This window comes from Oncorhynchus clarkii, chromosome 9 (genome assembly GCF_045791955.1).
Source record: "Oncorhynchus clarkii lewisi isolate Uvic-CL-2024 chromosome 9, UVic_Ocla_1.0, whole genome shotgun sequence".
In the NCBI taxonomy this organism is placed as follows: domain Eukaryota; kingdom Metazoa; phylum Chordata; class Actinopteri; order Salmoniformes; family Salmonidae; genus Oncorhynchus; species Oncorhynchus clarkii.
In genome coordinates this window covers 47512218-47531942 of record NC_092155.1, presented here as the reverse complement: position 1 = coordinate 47531942, position 19725 = coordinate 47512218, and the positions used below count along the sequence as shown (strand labels likewise).

General features: G+C 40.5%; 1 protein-coding gene across 1 annotated transcript; it reads left to right on the top strand.

The window, feature by feature from the left end:
• Positions 1 to 1285: 1285 nt before the first annotated feature.
• On the top strand, positions 1286 to 13293 carry LOC139416437 (ligand dependent nuclear receptor interacting factor 1). The gene is made up of 4 exons (XM_071165046.1): positions 1286 to 2067; positions 7459 to 9283; positions 9893 to 10156; positions 10343 to 13293. Exons 1-4 carry the CDS (start codon positions 2000 to 2002, stop codon positions 11885 to 11887), a joined length of 3702 nt encoding a protein of 1233 aa, XP_071021147.1. The 5' UTR covers positions 1286 to 1999; the 3' UTR covers positions 11888 to 13293.
• The last annotated feature ends 6432 nt before the right edge of the window (positions 13294 to 19725 follow it).

The following is a 19725-nucleotide window of genomic DNA, read 5'->3' as shown; positions in this document are numbered from 1 at the left end:
CCTGTCATCGGCGCGCCATGAAGGCATCGTTCTCTGCCCACATTTGGTGTCCTATAGGATATACTACACTCCTAATGATATAGTGAGAAGTCTGGTTATGTTCTAGAATCTCTGAGGAATAAATACGAATGTAATTTGACTGGTTGAAACAACGTTTAGAGTTAGATTTTCACAGATTCCTTTCTTTGCAAATTGAACGAGTGGAAATACAAAATCGATCATGCATGCTATATGGACCTTTTTAGGATATAAAAAAAAATGACACTTCATATTATCTCTGGGACCCTTGGGATGATAAATCAGAGCAAAATTTCAGAATTTAAGTACACATTTCACATTTAGAGATTAATTTATCAAACCTATCGCGGTGAAAAATGTGATTTGTTGTTAGGAGCTCTCCTCAAACAATAGCATGGCATTTTTTCTCAGTAATAGCTACTGTAAATTGGACAGTGCAGTTATATTAACAAGAATTTAAGCTTTCAGTCGATATAAGACACTTATATGATATGTCCCGACATTTGTTGTTTCTCTAAAATCTGTGATCGTGACACACGACGCTGCAACTGCCCCGTTGACGGGACACCTATCCCTAAATTAGCATATTTAATATTGATCTCTTACCCAGTTTGATGACTGTGGCCATTTTTGCTTACTTTTTGTTCTAAATAGAGGACCCTGACCTGATTATGCCCCACCCACTTCGAAAATCAAGGTGGCGCCCCTGACGTCATCTAAACTGCAGTACGGAAAGTGCCTTCTGAGCACAGTGGAAACCATGCTTCCAGATCGGAACCCTGGCCCCATGACTAGAACACAAGGCTAAAACGTTTTGGCTCATTTCAATAAAATGTTTGGTTTATAAAAGGGCTAGTGTTTCAATATATTTAAGGAATATTGTTATGCTGCATGTTACATAAATTGAATAAAAATCGGCCACCTCTTTGAATTTGGGGAATTTACCCCGGAAAATTTAAAGATCCCACAGAATTAATGCCCCCGAAATACAGAAAATGGGTTAATCGATTCACCCATTCAGACATCCTATAGCCCAATAAAATAACTATATATGTTCCTAACACACTGCTAGTGCTACCCTGTAGGCTATTTGCTTCCTGCAAGCAATGAAAACCCAGCCCTGCAAGCTTATAGGGGAGGGGGAGGGGGAGGGGTACAATTAAATAACTGAACATAACATGAGCAGTTGCTTCTGCAACGCTTCTAAAAACGTCCCGAAGATGTCTCCAAATCACACCGGAAATTGTATATTGTCCCCGGAAGTTATGTTTTATTATTGTAGCCGTCTCAAGTGGGGATTCAAGATCGTCGATGTTTTATGAACGTTGTTTTGATCTGTTCTGTTCGCCCTCTGGTTTGAATGGAGATGAGAGAAATATACTGCTGTATTGATTTCTACAGTTTGATACAAATACTGGTCTCAATTGACTCTTGCAAACAGCCTTTTATACGCGGAATTCTGATGATGTTGATGAACTTGAATTATTCCATTTCTTGAATGTGCACCCTGGTAACGTTTCACGGAAGTGTAACGCAAAAAAAAGGATATCTACGGAAATTGATTGACGATAGCTATATGTTATTTAGTCAGTTGGATAACGTTACTTTTGGAAAGTGACATTATTTTCCAGGAGAAAGTACATCACTGGTAGGCACTAATGTAAGTTAGATGAGTTATCTATTTAGACAGTCATTTATACAAAAGCAACGTAACGAGCGTTACCCTGGCCTGAGCTGTTCAATCACTAAGACCGACAGCTCTAGGCTAGCTAGCTAACGTTAGATGGCGCAGCCGTCAACAAACGACGTTACCAGACATTAGATCGCCTACGACGTTACTATATTTTTCTGTTAGGCATGCATGTAACTTGATATAAACTACAAGAAGGGGTTCCCGCTGCTTTTTGGCGCTTCACACTGCCGACGTTGTCTGGTTCGATAGACTAGTTAGCTAGCTACCTAGCTAGCTACCTTGGATAGCATGAGTAACTTGAATATCTCATACAGTAATCAAGGCAAGAAGATGGCATCTCAAGGCGCGTGTCGCAGGTAAGAATAAACCGTTAATCTGTGTATCAAAACATGTAATTTGAGGATTGGTCTCAATCTTTTTTTAAGTGGGTGAATTCAATTGAATTTAAGAAAGGATTACATTGGCATTTAAGGAAGTAGCCTAGCCCTGCCTAAACGATTCAAATGCAATACATTTCATTTAAGGGACAATCTGACAGCTACATCCATTTTTGGATTTATAAATTAATATGTACCCAATGATTCTTGAATATAACTTGTATAATTTAAATACCTCATGAGTTTAGTTAAACTATCCCATCAGAACCCCAAATATAACCTTGTTTAACTCAAAAGTAAATGTAACACACGAATAAAGCCTCAAAACATGGTTAAAACTAGAATGTTAATATCATGGCCAGTCTTTGTATCCATAACTCTATGAATTTGAGTGGTTTGTTATTGTTTCAACTTTTTTCTAAATGTCTGTAGCTCAGGCCCTGAACCAAGGATATGCATATTCTTGGTACCATTTGAAAGGAAACACCTTGAAGTTTGTGGAAATGTGAAAGGAATGTAGGAGAATAACACAATAGATCTGTTAAAATATAATATAAGGAAAAAAACAACTTATTTTGTATTTTTTTTTGTACATCTTTGAAATGCAAGAGAGGCCATAATGTATTATTCCAGCCCAGGTGCAATATACATTTTGGCCACTAGATGGCAGCAATGTATGTGTAGTTTTAGACTGATCCAATGAACCATTGCATTTGTTTAAAATGTATCCATACTGCCCAAATATGCCTAATTTGTTTATTTATAACTTATGTTCAAATTGTTCACTCTCCTCAAACAATAGCATGGGATTCTTTCACTGTAGTAGATACTGTAAATTGGACAGTGCAGTTAGATTAACAAAAATGTAAGCTTTCTGCCAAATGTCAATGTCCTTGTAAATTTTCTTGTCACTTACAACCTCATGCTAATCGCATTAGCCTACGTTAGCTCAATCGTCCCATGCAGGGGCCACCGATCTCGAAGAAGTTTTAAAGACCCAGTCTTGTGCAATCAAAATAAACAAATGTACAGTCTGGAATTTGGGAAGCTGTTTGATGTTCATTTAAGTTCTTGATATTAAGCCATTGATTCTGGAAGACTAACCTCTATCCCTCTTTTTTTATCATAACCCAAAATATACAAGGTTTTATTACTCCATTGTTTACAAACAGCAAGAATGAAAACAATATACAGTTTCAACATATGGTTAAAACGTGGCCTATCTCTTGGATGTAATGGACTGCCAGTCCTTGGCATTTAGAACACTTTCTATGAGAGAGGGATTCCCCAACCTCATCCCTCGGCTGTAGCCTATACCAAAAACATTTTGTGGGGGTGCGGTAGCTTTATTCCACAGTGCCAAGTTTATATTTGGCTTTACTGGACAACTTAATGATTTTAAATGAAATAATACATTGGCAATTTATTATTTATTGTCTACCATAATTTTTTCTACAGGATTAGGGCAACATACTGTAATCAATGTCCCACAAGGGTTGGCCTACATCAGGAGTTTGAACTACACTGAAAGTAGACTGAACTGAAGCTACTCCCCAACAATGAAAGGAAATGTTAGGCTATGCAAGGCTATCCATCACATTGCACACATGTATTGGGCTATAACAGAGACTATAACAATGGACTACTGCTCTATAACAATATTGCTCTTCTACTACTGATTGAAGCAATTCGTTTATAAAATCAATTGTCATGCTACAAATTCAAGTTGTAAATATAGCTGCAAGTAGCAACGAAGGCTCCTAGACACAACTGTTTTATTTTATTTGAATACCACACACACACTTGATTCAGGGAACATTTTACTGGAAGTGTTCAAATTTTAGCACAATAGCAAAGATGTTTGCAACAGTGCCACCATGTGAATTTATTCTGATATCATTAATACTAGCTACAAACCTTCCTTAGTGCACGCATAACAATTCAAATGAATCTGTTCAGTAAATTTACTGGTGAAGGTTTTATAGCGCCATCAACTGGTTTGGAGTAGCTATGTTTGACGTTGCCACTATTCCTTCACAAATGTGGTCGGGAATAATAGCAGGGCATAAAATGAACACCTGCCAAATGTGAGTAGATTTAGATATTGGTGGGTAAGATTGTCTATTTCACCTGCCATGTTGGCGGGTGGTCAATTTTCAGGGCTTTACAGTGTGAGCATTACATTTGCAAATAAATAGTCAAAAGTCAAGTATGAGTTAGGAGTGTGAGTTAGGGTTAGAAAAATGCTGCAGTAGATGTTTAAGGTATTTCTGCTATTTTGTTTCATAGCTGCTAATCGCACAAAGAAATAGGAAACCTATATCCCACCTCGCAAAGTAACACTGCCTGGCAAGACATAACTTTATGACAATCTGGGCTTGAGATTAGAGGTCGACCGATTATGATTTTTCAACGCCTATACCAATACCGATTATTGGAGGACCAAAGGGGCCGATACCGATCAATCGGACAATTTTTTTTTATTTGTAATAATGACAATTACAACAATACTGAATGAACACTTATTTTAACTTAATATAATACATACATAAAATCAATTTAGCCTCAAGTAAATAACGAAACCTGTTCAATTTGGTTTAAATAATGCAAAAACAAAGTGTTGGAGAAGAAAGTAAAAGTGCAATATGTGCAATGTAAGAAAGCTAACGTTTCAGTTCCTTGCTCAGAACATGAGAACATATGAAAGCTGGTGATTCCTTTCAACATGAGTCTTCAATATTCCCAGGTAAGAAGTTTTAGGTTGTAGTTATTATAGGAATTATAGGACTATTTCCCTCTATACCATTTGTATTTCATTAACCTTTGACTATTGGATGTTCTTATAGGCACTTTAGTATTGCCAGTGTAACAGTATAGCTTCCGTCCCTCTCCTCGCTCAAACCAGGAACATAACGACAACAGCCACCCTCGAAGCAGCGTTACCCATGCAGAGCAAGGGAAACAACCACCCCAAGGCTCAGAGCGAGTGACGTTTGAAACGCTATTAGCGCGCGCTAACTAGCCAGCCATTTCACTTCGATTACACCAGCCTCATCTCCGGAGTTGATAAGCTTGAAGTCATAAACAGCGCAATGCTTGATGCACAACGAAGAGCTGCTGGTAAAACGCACAAATGTGCTGTTTGAATGAATGCTTACGCGCCTGCTTCTGCCTACCACCGCTCAGTCAGATACCTAGATACTTGTATGCTTGTATGCTCAGTCAGATTATACGCAACGCAGGACACGCTAGATAATATCTAGTAATATCAGCAACCATGTGTAGTTAACTAGTGGTTATGATAAGTTTAATGCTAGCTAGCAACTTACCTTGGCTTACTGCATTTGCGTAACAGGCAGTCAGTCTCCTTGTGGAGTGCAACGGTCGTTATTGCGTTGGACAAGTTACCTGTAAGGTTGCAAGATTGAATCCCCCGAGCTGACAAGGTGAAAATCTGTCTTCTGCCCCTGAACGAGGCAGTTAACCCAACATTCCTAGGCCATGATTGAAAATAAGAATGTGTTCTTAACTGACTTGCCTAGTTAAAAAGATTAAATAAAGGTGTAAAAAAAAACTCTACTCTCGCGCAGTGCGCGCTAACCAAGGTTGCCAGGTGCACAGTGTTTCCTCCGACACATTGGTGCGGCTGGCTTCTGGGTTGGATGCGCGCTGTGTTAAGAAGCAGTGCGGCTAGGTTGGGTCGTGTATCGGAGGACGCATGACTTTCAACCTTCGTCTCTCCCGAGCCCGTACGGGAGTTGTAGCGATGAGACAAGATAGTAGCTACTACAACAATTGGACACTATGAAATTGGGGAGAAAAAGGGGTGAAATAAAAAAAAATGCCACTCCCCCTCATTCCTTTCCTCAGGAGCGCGGGAGAAAGTTGTAAAGCCCTAAATGTCAAACATTTCAGTGGGTGAGTTGCCACTAAACCATGTCTCAGAAATCATTTCAATGTCAGATTTTGATTCACTCATTCTCCACTCAAACTTTTCCAACTTGTTTAAGAGAGACTGTGCATTTGATAAAAACACTGAGTGTAGACAGTATTTACTTTCCTTGGGTGTGTGCTTTTGCTAAACTGGTTGAAGGTCAGATCAGAGGAGGGTCTATCTATATCCAACAGTTTGAATATAGCCAGAGTTATGACCTGCTTTCTTCCCTCTCCGGCCTCCTCTCTGGCGAAGTATATCCAGAGCCTTAACGAAATCCTTGAAGTCCAAAGTAATGGGTGTCTGCTTCTTTTGAAAACTTGTTAAGAATGTCAATGAGTACCTCTGGGATGCTGAGCAGGTTTATGAAGTCTGATTAATCATCCAGTTTAGCATTTTGGGATAGAATTTCTATATATTTACCATCTATACTTGATAAGCTACCATAAAATAAAAGTTGACGTAAAATGTGTACATAGAAAACAATTATAACTATTCATTATAGATTACATTAGCATGAGTAAACAGTCAACGCTGCCATACGAAGCCATGGCAACCACAGAACTATATGGACATTCTAGAAATCATAAGGGGAGGGAGGCAAATCCAGAATAATCGTGGAGAAGAAACGTCAGTTGGCCGGGGCGATGTGGATGGGTAGCCAGGCAAGCCAATGGGGCCAATATCCATATGGTTCCATGGTTGCCATGGTTGCCATGGCACCATATGGATATTGGCCCCATTGGCTTGCCTGGCTACCCATCCACATCGCCCCGGCCAACTGACTTGGTTTTGCCTCCCTCCACTTATGATTTCTAGAATGAGAACACATTCTGATTGGTCCCAGAAACCGATGGATTGGGCCAGAGCTGGCGTACATGATGATTCTTTGATACTCTGGATCGTCTCTAACAAATCTAACCAATCGCTAATGAACACCCCTCACACATTATTTCAAAGATGGCAGTTTCAGACTAAATGTATGTAAGAATCTATAGAGCAGCGGAATTACATTCAGGATGTGTCATCAGGCAAGCTTCCAGCCACCACTATAAATAATAATAATACGCTTTTCAAAGATCCAAAGATGCTTTCAAGGGTATTAAAGAAACACAAGAATCAAAAACCTATACAAAAACTTCAGACTAAAGACAAAGGAAAAATATAAAACAAATAAGTAGGAAGTGAGATTCAACAAAAGGAAAGTGTGTGATGTGTCAATGCATGATTAAGCCAGCAGCTGTTCTATACAAGCAAATCTAACTGCATTGATTTGATCTCAATTAAGAGGTGGCCTGTATTGTTCGTTTATTGTATCGAACACAAAGGCCTATTTTTTTTATAGGGACAGATGATCAAAACGCTCAAGAAATTGATTTTAATTGCCTGAACTGTCTTGCTGTGAAATGCTTATGTATTACATTTTTCCTTTTCAGTGGGACAGGTGTCTTTTACCAAGCGATGCCAGCTGTGGGAACTGATGGGAGAAATGTTATGAAACTGATCCCTGTTCAAAAAGTAAACGGACAGTTTGTTCGATCACCAACAAGCACTATGAAGGACATCTCTGAACCTCAACGAGATCTTACCTTGGACGTGCCATCAATTTCGAAGATTAACATGTCTACTCTGGGACCCACAGCTAAAGGACAATTGGTTAATAAAAGGTCATTTTACATGAGTACCTCTCAAAATCCAACCAATCTGACAGGAATATATAAATCAGTGAGCATCCAGACTCCTATAGTAACAACAAAAGTAGCCCAAAGTGCGTTATCCTTGACATCACCTGAGCTAACACTTTTGAATAAGGATCAGTTGCCAGTCACTGTGAAATCTCCAGCGCTTCCAAATGGACAATACCTTCAAATTCCTCCTAATGCTCAAGTGAAAACCCTTCCAGCATCCGCACTCCCCCCAGCCATAAAGAGGCAGATATTTACTTCATCAACGAGCTGTGCCTCAAATTCGAATTTGCCAATGGTTCTTTATGTGTCCCCTGTCCAAACCATGAAACCGGGTGGTACTCCATTATGTCCAACATTTCAGAAGGCACCCCTCTCCCTCAGCCGACTTCCAAGGCCACTTGGCCAGACACATTCTAAATGCTCATCATCAGGCTCAACACCGTGTTCTACTACTGCTAAGGATGGCAAAAGACCGGTCACTCCTATTAAGTGGGTGATTGAGGAGGCAGATGGCTCACCTGCTCAATGCCTCGTTCCTGTGAATTCCTCTTCTATGACCTCAGATATTTTGAAAACTCTGGCAGAGATGGAAAAAGCCACCAAACCCTGTGAAAACACAGCAAAAAAGTGTTCACCTTCCCAAGAGAGTCAGACAAGAATTGGCCAAGAGAAGGACAATGCCTTAGTGATGTACAATGGGAAGGTGTATTTTGTTGCCAAGAAAACCCCTGAGCTTTGTAACCGACCATCAAAGCCCTTGGAGGCCAGTAGGAACATGGGTGACTCCACCACACAGGCAGCAGAAAGTGTTGGATTCAATCAGAGAATCAGCTTACCGCCCTCCCTACCCTTAAGCTCCTCACTTGGATCACAATTTTCAAATAAAACCAGACCAGATCCTAACCACATTGTTATACCAGATGACATCATTGACCTCTGTGACGATGATCCCCAAGATGACCTTACATATCAGGCAATATCAACAAGGGACGTAACAAGGCAACCTTTCAGACAGTCTGAAGTCGATGAGGACGAAGACTCCAATGTAATATTTGTCTCATACCTTCCACCCAAAGCAGTGTCTAAAGTAGCTGAAGAAGACAAGGAAATGGCTCATATGCTGAATGACTTGGAAGCTGAACAAGAAGTGTTATGCAGTCAAGATCATTTGAATGGCCAGATAGTGGATAATCAGAACAAAGTATCTGGCCTGTCAATAGAAAAGTGTCAGAGCATTGCCACTGCCCAAGACATGGCAGGCTGTCAAGGTAGTGCAACAGGCCAAGAGTTGAACTCCCGCCAGCATAACATCACTGGTCAGTATAGGAAAATTCTTCAAAGATTTCATGGCCGTGCAACTGGAATCCGAATAGAGAACATTCAGGGCAATGCCACTAGCAAGGAAATGGGAAGCAGTCATCCCAGTGCCTCAACCCAAGATATGGGGAATGTCCAGGATGATGCCACTGACCAGGGAATTGGAAACAGCCAGCACCATCCTGCCACGCAAGAAATGGACAACATTACTGGAAGTACCTCTCTCCAAACAGAAATGGAGACTCACAAAGAAAAGGTAAGACAACCCACTACTCAGATTACTACATGATCGGTAGGATAGCTACACTGAACAAAAATATAAACGCAACATGTAAAGTGTTGGTCCCATGTTTCCCAGAAATGTTCCATGTGCACAAAAAGTACACACATTTGTTTACATCTCTGTTAGTGAACATTTCTCATTTGCCAAAATTATCCATCCACCTCACAGGTGTGGAATAGCAAGAAGCTGATTAAACAGCATGATCATTACACAGGTGCACCTTGTGCTGGGGACAGTAAAAGGCCACTCTAAAATGTGCAGTTTTGACACAACACAATGCCACAGATGTCTCAAGTATTTAGGGAGCAAGGAGTATTTCTGTTTGCAATAAAGCCCTTTTGTGGGCAAAAACGCATTCTGATTTGCTGGGCCTGGCTCCTCCAGTGGGTGGACCTCTGCACAGTCATGTGAAATCCATAGATTAGGGCCTAATACATTTATTTCAATTGACTGATTTCCATAGTACTGAGTTACAGTTTATATATCTTTGAAATTGTTGCACGTTGCATTTTATATTTTTTTGTTCAGTATAATAAAGTAAACTCACCAAGGCTTTTAATCTTGATCATTCCCCAATTTTAGAGCTCATCAGATCCCATCCCTGAGCAGCGGACTTCTGTGTTGGACATGGAATCATTGGAAACGTGTGATCGCCTGCTGAAACAGATGTTTGGGATCACATCTGATGTGAAAATATGTTTGGAGAGGATTGACGCTAAACCCAAGGCTATCCCTAAGGCGTTTCCTCGGATTGGGACCACAAACAAACGTACCATAGAGGCTATTCGCAAATTGTTACAGGGATCAAACATTTTGATAAAAAAGAGGGAACACAAGGAAGCAGAGGTAACTGATGATTTTCTACTTTTCTAAAGCTTACTAATGCATGAGGTACTGTTGGTCTACCTTAGCCTAATAGATTGTCACGATTGAATTTCGAGACAAAATGTATATTGTTGTACCATTAATTTGAACAGCATTTTCAAGATGTATTTCCCCACTCTATAAATAAAGCACCTTGTTGTTTCACAGGTCTCTGCAACTAGGAAGGATGGTAGTTGCCCAATAGATGCTAAAAGACAGAAAATAGAAAAAGTTAAAAATGCATCTGAAAGTTCAGAAAACACAGAGCCTCTCACCAGTCCAACTCCTCAGCTGGAAAAGCAGCCCCTCACCAATCCAACTCCTCAACTGGAAAAGCAGCCCCTCACCATTCCAACTCCTCAGCTGGAAAAGCAGCCCCTCACCAGTCCAACTCCTCAGCTGGAAAAGCAGCCCCTCACCAGTCCAACTCCTCAGCTGGAAAAGCAGCCCCTCACCAGTCCAACTCCTCAGCTGGAAAAGCAGCCCCTCACCAGTCCAACTCCTCAGCTGAAAAAGCAGCACCTCACCAGTCCAACTCCTCAGCTGGAAGAGCAGCCCCTCACCAGTCCAACTCCTCAGCTGGAAAAGCAGCCCCTCACCAGTCCAACTCCTCAGCTGGAAAAGCAGCCCCTCACCAGTCCAAGTCCTCAGTTGAAAATGCAGACCCTCGCCAGTCCAAGTCCTCAGTTGAACATGCAGACCCTCGCCAGTCCAAGTCCTCAGTTGAAAATGCAGCCCCTCGCCAGTCCAAGTCCTCAGTTGAAAATGCAGCCCCTCGCCAGTCCAAGTCCTCAGTTGAAAATGCAGCCCCTCGCCAGTCCAAGTCCTCAGTTGAAAATGCAGCCCCTCGCCAGTCCAAGTCCTCAGTTGAAAATGCAGCCCCTCGCCAGTCCAAGTCCTCAGTTGAAAATGCAGCCCCTCGCCAGTCAAAGTCCTCAGTTGAAAATGCAGCCCCTCGCCAGTCAAAGTCCTCAGTTGAAAATGCAGCCCCTCGCCAGTCCAAGTCCTCAGTTGAAAATGCAGCCCCTCGCCAGTCCAAGTCCTCAGCTAGACATCTTATCTGATGCTGAACATATATTTGGCTATGAGGAACCGACTGTCAATTATCTAATTTCCACCGCAGTTGAAACAGGGGTCCCTTCCAAACCTCTGCCAGAAATCAATCCAGTGCATATTTCAAAAAGAAGCTCAAACTCACCCGTTCCATCTGTCCACCCACAAACAAACGCTGAAGCTATGGATTGCGCTCCTGGGCCCTTCTGTGGCACAGCAAGCAACATAAAGCCGAACTCTAGAAGAAGAAGGGGAAAAGGGAAAAGATGCACAGCGTGTCCGTGTGGGGTGACTGGAACACTAGTACAAGAGAAAGCATCATCCACTTCACAAGAGGAGCCTAGTTCATCTAAACCACCAAACACCAGGTCCTCAGGGAGCACTACCTTCCCAATTGCAAAATCAGCTAAACGAAAGGGTAGAAAGTCCACAAAGGCTCAAATGGAAGATAAAGAGCTAACATCTGTGGAGATCCAATGTCCTTCAACTGTGAGTGAGCAGGGAAGTAGTACGGCTGGAGAGATCCCAACCAGTTATCTCTGCTCTACAGCACTCATGGACCCTGAAGAAATCAAGCGTCATGAGAGAATCAAACGACTGAAAGAACTCTTGAAGGAGAAGGAGGCTGCTCTTGCAATGATTAGAAAGAACATGGGCTGAGTTGGACTGAATTGCTTTCCAAATTCCAATGTGTTGCATTGCATAACTTCAGCCTTGTAGAACTCTTATTTGAATTGTCATATTTACAGTTAATTCAGAAAGTATTATTCTAAAGTCGATTAAATAAATAAAAATCCTCATCAATCTACACACAGTACCCAATAATGACAAAGCGATAACAGGTTTTTAGAAATGTTTACAAATGTAGAAAAATGAAAAGTATTTAGACTCTTTGCTATGTGTCTCGAAATTTAGTTCAGATGCATCCTGTTTCCATTGATCATCCTTGAGATATTTCTACAACTTGATTTGAGTTCACCTGTGGTAAATTCAATTGATTGGACATGATTTGGAAAGGCACACACCTGTCTATAAGGTCCCACAGTTGTCAGTGCACGTCAGATCTGGGGATGGGTACCAAAAATGTCTGCAGCATTGAAGGTCCCCAAGAGCATAGTGGCCTACATCATTCTTAAATGGAAGGCATTTGGAACCACCAAGACACTTCCTAGAGCTGGCCAAACTGGGTAGAAGGGAGGTTTACATTAATGTTACTACAAATGTATTATTTAGTTGAATATATCCAACGATTTTGTGCAATAGGACTTGTATAATGACAACTTAGTATAAAATGTGTGTATTTGGCTTTTTGTGATGACTGCATTTGTAAGCACTTTGTATGCTATCAAAATAATAAAGTCAAGTACTAGCCACGTTAACACGTTAACTTTGGCAGCCCTAGTCTGAATACTTATGTAAATGTTATTACGTTTTTTTTAGGTTTAATACACTTGCTAACATTTCTAAGTCTGTTTTTGCTTTGTCATTATGGGGTATTGTGTGTAGATTGATAAGTGTAAAAAATATATATTTAATCAATTTGAATAAGGCTGTAATGTATCAAAATGTGGAAAAAGTCAAGGGGTCTGAATAGTTTCCAAATGCAATGTATGTCATGTTTTATTACCTGCAGGAAATGCATTTCTTTTCTGTATTGAATGTTTAGTTCCAAAATACAATAATTCCAGTGATAACATGTCATTTACATTTTTATGACAATGTTCCTAGGTTTTCCTGTTTTGTTCTAGAGGGGTAGGTATTGAGTATGTTGATGCATTGACTAAGCATCTTAAGATATGTTTTCTGAAACTATTTCAATTTTACTGATTAGCATTTTTACAATGTTTGTATTTCTGCTTTTGCACCTAGGTTTTCTATTTGTTCTGCAAAGATTGATCACAATTCTATCCACAAAATGCATGCAGATACTTGTTGGCTCCCTTTTAGAGTAATTTATTTTATAATGGACTCATGTAATATTAACATATGGTTAGGTAGGCATAAGTGTTTTCCTGTCTACGAATAAACAATATTGTAACTAAAAAAACATGTAATAAATAATATTGTCAGTAGATGGCAGTGTTGTTGGATTCTATGGAGCTGCAAGAGGAACTGCCCCTCTTCACCTTCAGACTCTGCTCTCCTCTCTACACCCCGACCCAAGTACTTTGATCTGCCACTTCTGGTCTCTTGGCCATCCCACCCCTACAGGATGGCAGCTCCTGCTCAGCCCAGTCCAGCTCTTCTATGTCCTGGCACCCCAATGGTGGAACCAGCTTCCCCCGAATCAAATGTATTTATATAGCCCTTACATCAGCTGATATCTCAAAGGGCTGTACAGAATTAGCTCTGACTTTGCTGATAGCTATGAGCAAAACTGTACTTACTGTGATATGGGGTTGTCCCAAATAGCTATCTTAAGATGAATGCACTAACTGTAAGTTGTTCTGGAGAAGGGCATCTGCTAAATGACTAAAATGTGTAGGCCTGGACTCACTCAAAGGAACATGGAACAGAAGGGCGTTTGGAGAATGACTATTTTATTGAAGTTTTCTAAATTTAGACTCCAGGACTGTTTTGAAAGGCTTGAGTATATTTTACAGAACCTGGTGCACATATCTGAAAATCCTCCGTTTAATATAGAGTACTTTTTTGCTTTATATTTGTTTTGTATTAAATAACATGTTTACATGTTACTACAAAGGGATTATTTAGTTGAATATATCCAACGATTTTGTGCAACAGGACTTGTATAATGAAAACTTAGTATAAAATGTGTGTATTTGGCTTTTTGTAATGACTGCATTTGTAAGAACTTGTGCACTATCAAAATAATGTACAGAGCTTGCTAAAACGAAAGAAGTGATACACCCAAGTGTAGGGCTAGTGTAGACTCTACCAAATATGTTTTATAACTCACCCAAGATAGACAACAGCCTGTCACAATGGACAGAATAAGCAAGGAGGTGGGCAGAGCCAAGCTTGAGCTAGCGAGAGCCTAACTACAAGTATTTGCATATTTCCGTTAGGGAACGCCTACTCTGCAGTAACTCAATACGCCCTTGTACTCCTTCTGAGCAATGCTTTTTGAAACATTGGCAAAGGGTAAAGTCTACAAAACTAAGTCCACTCTGTTCATAACAGATTCTAGTTTTGGAAACAAAACTTTATTGAGATCAAATGTTTCATCGATAAGAAAAGTAGAATCTCGACCAGAATCCATCTCGCTCCATCATGCCGGCCACTGGGCTTCTTCTCAACACCATATTTGATAGTGTATGGAAACTCCAACTGGATACTTCACATTTATTAATCTGGTGAAATATCTGTCTCATGACTGTGACTATACTGTACATTTTCACTGGCTCTGAAAACAGCCCTCCTAGTGGACACAGGAAGTGGGGGGTAGTTAAACAGCTGTGTTTTTCTAAAATTGTACAAGTAAATGAAAAAATGAAATGTCTTGAGTCAATAAGTATTCAAACCCTTTGTTATGGCAAGCCTAAATAAGTTCAGGAGTAAACATTTGCTTAACATAAGTTGCAAGGACTCAGTCTGTGTGAATAATAGTGTTTAACATGATTTTTGAATGACTACCTCATCTCTGTACCTCACACATAAAATTGTCTGTAAGGTCCCTTGGTCGAACAGTGAATTACAAACACAGATTCAACCACAAAGACCAGGAAAGAAAACTGTGGTTTGATTCATTCTGAGAATTGCCACATTAAGTTCTTCAACCCATGGTAATGTTGGAAGGTTAGTGTACATATAATTAATTATAATAGGGAGAATAGTGTACAATAGTAGGCTATAGCCTTGTCTATTGCCTGCACTAACCATGGAACTGTGTGATGACAGCCAAGTATTGCGCCATGTATCTCTTTAAAACTGTTATGGCTTGGTCTGCGCTCCGCTCCATAACGATTTAATTAGCCTACATTTTTATATTATCAACTGTTACTAATGATCCTCAGCAACAACCACATTGCTGTGACAGCATTTACAGAGGAAGCAAATTAATGTAAATTAAACAATTTAATTTAATGATAATTTAGGCTATACCAACCAAAGGGAATTAACACTAAATTGGCAGTTGGACATGTGTGGTTATTAGGCCTACTGAAGGTCGATACTGATAGTGGCTAATATTTAACATGATAGAAATAGGAAACAGAGAATGCCAGGGTAGCCTATAATTAAGTAATTCGAGAGGGCCCATCCATGCATGTTAAAAGGCTGTACAATTTAAATTCTGCATAATGGCACATTATTTCTTAAACTTTACTGTGGGAAAGTTGATATGTTGATATGCTTCATTTTGCTGCCAAATGACTGGTTTCACATTTGTCTCCTGCGATTATGAGGTAAAATACAGTATATCTAGAACAAGAGTCATTTATATTTACAATTTCCTTATTCAAACGGATTACTTATTTACCTAGCTCTTATCAATAGCTCTTATCAAGTTGTAAATTACAGTGCATTGAGAATGGTGTTATTTCTACCGGAAAAAATTAAGTAGGTGCTTTTTCCACTCGGAAACCGGTAGGTGCACAAGACCTTATTCATGGTTTCCTGATGCTTAAAGGTGGTGGAATTATTCTGGAATTAAGTCACGGTCAGAATACCATATATCTGTAGCAGTGGAGGCTCCTCAGAAGAGGAAAGGGAGAAATATCCTCAGTAAATTTCAGAAGAAAACAATTGTGAAACATTCAAAAAGTTGTAATTTCTAGATTAAACTACACTAAATATATTTACGTCACCAAATAGTTGATTAAAACACACTGCATCAGATAATTTATATTGTACTGAAAGCATAAGCTACAGCTAGCTAGCACTGCAGTGCATAAAATGTTGTGAGTAGTTGACTCAAAGAGAGAGAGACAATAGTTTAATGGTTTTGAACAAATTCAGTTCTTTAAAAATCAAGGTGAAGCCAGAGAGAGATTTATTTTCTATACTTGCACATGCAGCTAGCTAGTTTAGCCTAAACAAACACTCAGCTCAAACAGAGGGATGCTATGTTAGCTAGCTGGCTTTCCAACATTGGAACTCTTCCAAGTCAAGGTAAGCTTAATTTATTGCTATTGGGGCCTGCCAGTATAACTGCTAAACTGCTTGCTGACTGTACACTCTACTGTATGATTGTAGCAGGTTTACTAACGTGTTGGTTCTAGTAGCTATGTTGACTAGCTATGAAGTTAGCTAATATGGTTACAATGATAAACCATGTTATGGTTTTTTCGCCTGGTCACAAATAGCTCGTGTTGTGCAGTGAAGTCCACACGTAAAGGGAAAAGGTGAGGGGAGAAGAGCGCATAGATGCGAGAAGGAATTCTACAACAAGTAAAATTATCATGCTGTTTGTATGTTACTGATATGAAAGTTCATTTTTTATTTAACCTTTATTTAACTAGCCAAGTTAGTTAAGAACAAATTCTTATTTACAATGACGGCCTACCAAAAGGCAAAAGGCCTCCTGCGGGGATGGGGTTCAAATAAAAAATATAGGACAAAATATACATCACGAGAAGAGAGACAACACTACATAAAGAGAGACCTAAGAAAACAACATAGCATGGTAGCAACACAACATGACAACTACATGGTATCAACACAACATGGCATCAGCACAAAACAGGGTACAAACATTATTGGGCACAGACAACAGCACAAAGGGCAAGAAGGTAGAGACAACAATACATCACGTAAAGCAGCCACAACTGTCAGTAAGAGTGTCCATGATTGAGTCTATGAATGAAGAGATTGCGATAAAACTGTCTTGTTCGAGTGTTTATTGCAGCTCGTCCCAGTCGCTAGCTGCAGCGAACTGAAAAGAAGAGCAACCCAGGGATGGTTGTGCTTTGGGGACCTTTAACAGAATGTGACTGGCAGAACAAGTGTTGTATGTGGAGGATGAGGGCTGCAGTAGATATCTCAGATGGGGGGAGTGAGGCCTTAAGAGAGTTTTATAAATAAGCGTCAACCAGTGGGTCTTGCGACGAGTATACAGAGATGACCAGTTTACAAAGGAGTATAGAGTGCAGTGATGTGTCCTATTAGGAGCATTGGTGGCAAATCTGATGACCGAATGGTAAAGAACATCTAGCCGTTCGAAAGCACCCTTACCTGCCAATCTATAAATTACGTCTCCATAATCTACCATGGGTAGGGTGGTCATCTGTATCAGGGTAAGTTTGGCAGCTGGGGTGAAAGAGGAGTGATTACAATAGAGGAAACCAAGTCTAGATTTAACTTTAGCCTGCAGCTGTGATATGTGCTGAGAGAAGGACAGTTTACCGTCTAGCCATACTCCCAAGTACTTGTATGAGGTGACTACCTCAAGCTGTAAACCCTCAGAGGTAGTAATCACACCTGTTGGGAGAGGGGCATTCTTCTTACCAAACCAGATGACCTTTGTTTTGGAGGTGTTCAGAACAAGGTTAAGGGCAGAGAAACCTTGTTGGACACTAAGAAAGCTTTGTTGTAGAGCATTTAACACAATATCCAGGTGTGAGGCCAGCTGAGTATAAGACTGTATCATCTGCATATAAAAGTATGAGAGAGCTTCCTACTGCCTGAGCTATGTTTTTGATGTAAATTGAGTAGAGCGTGGGGCCTAGGATCGAGCCTTGGGGTACACCCTCGGTGACAGGCAGTGGCTGAGACAGCAGATGTTCTGACTTTATACACTGCACTTTTTGAGAGAGGTAGTTAGCAAACCAGGCCAAAGGCCCCTCAGAGACACAAATACTCCTTAGCCGGCCCACAAGAATGGAATGGTCTACCATATCAAAAGCTTTGGCCAAGTCAATAAAAATAGCAGCACACATTGCTTAGGATCAAGAGCAACGGTGACATCATTGAGGACCTTTAAGGTTGCAGTGACACATCCATAACCTGAGCGGAAACCAGATTCCATACCAGAGAGAATACTATAGACATCAAGAAAGCCAGTCAGTTGATTATTGACAAGTTTTTCCAACACTTGATAAATAGGGCAAAATAGAAATAGGCCTATAACAGTTAGGATCAGCTTGATCTCCCCCTTTAAATAAAGGAACGAACCATGGCTGCCTACCAAGCAGTGGGAGCCTTCCCCAGAGAGGAGAGACAGGTTCAAATGGTCAGAGATATGCTTGGTGATTATAGGGGCAGCAATCTTAAAGAAGAAAGGGTCTAAACCATCTGACCGAGATGTTTTAGCACCTCGGACTCAGTGACCGCCTGCAGGAAGAAACTTTGTAGCGGGACAGGGGAAAAATATGGAGGAGCATCAGGGCTAGTTGCATTAGAAGGGGTGGGAGATGAGGACATATTGGACGGGCAAGGAGGCATGGCTGAGTCAAATAGGAATCCTGACTTAATTTTCGTGGTGATTTAAAAAGCTCAGCCATGTGCTTTCTGTCAGTAACAACCACATCATCAACTTTAAGGGACATGGGCAGCTGTGAGGAGGAGGGTTTATTCTCCAGGCCAATTGTGCGTCGCCCCACGGACCGGTCGCGGCCGGCTGCGACAGAACCTGGGCGCAAACCCAGAGTCTCTGGTGGCACAGCTAGCGCTGCGATGCAGAGCCCTAGACCACTGCGCCACCCGGGAGGCCCAAAAGTCTTGTTTTTAACTGGTTGACTAATGATTACACCCTAGATCAGCTAGAAGCAGGCAAGAGTATGCAAGGCAGTATTGAATGTGTCACTGTCAAATTGATTACTGTCATTTTTTCCTTGACCTGTGCACCTACATTGTAAACTTGAATTAAAGGCTAGGTTGTAGCAACCTCATGATAGGTATCGGGAAAATTTGAGTATCATGTAGTAGCCAAAACCTATCGCAGTTACATTGAGCTGGGTGAATGGAATATGAACGACAGTCATCCAATATGCTAAAATAGAAGTAAGGCCATGTTCATTAAAAAAAAATGGCCTCCCTCATCTTAAACGTCACTGATCAGTGAGTTTTAAGCTTTTCTTTTAGGCTATTTAGAGAAAAAGATGTCCTGGATGCTTTGCTAGCAATAGACAACATTAAATCCACAGGGGCTGACCAATTGCACCATGGTCTGCTTAAGTGTGCAGTGCCCATCATTGTTGGCTCAATAATTCACATGTTTTATTTAACATTGTTATCAGGAAATATTCCAACATTAGGGAAATAGGCTTTTGTGCTGCCACTCCATAAAGGTGGGGATGGTAATGATCTTAATTAAACATGATCACCCCATTTCAAGACTTCCTTGTCTAGCTAAGATTCTTGAATCATTGGTAAATGTACAGCTATATACATTATAAATCAATCAGGGTTTAAGCCTGGGCATAGTACTATTACAACAACCACTTTAGTTGTTTATGATCTTGTCAATGCTTTAGACACTAAAATAAAATGTGCTGCTTTGTTTGTGTACATGTCAACAGCTTTTGATACTGTTGATCATGCTATTTTATTGAATAAGTTGTCCTCGATAGGCCTGAGCTCTGAGCCTGTTCTTGGTT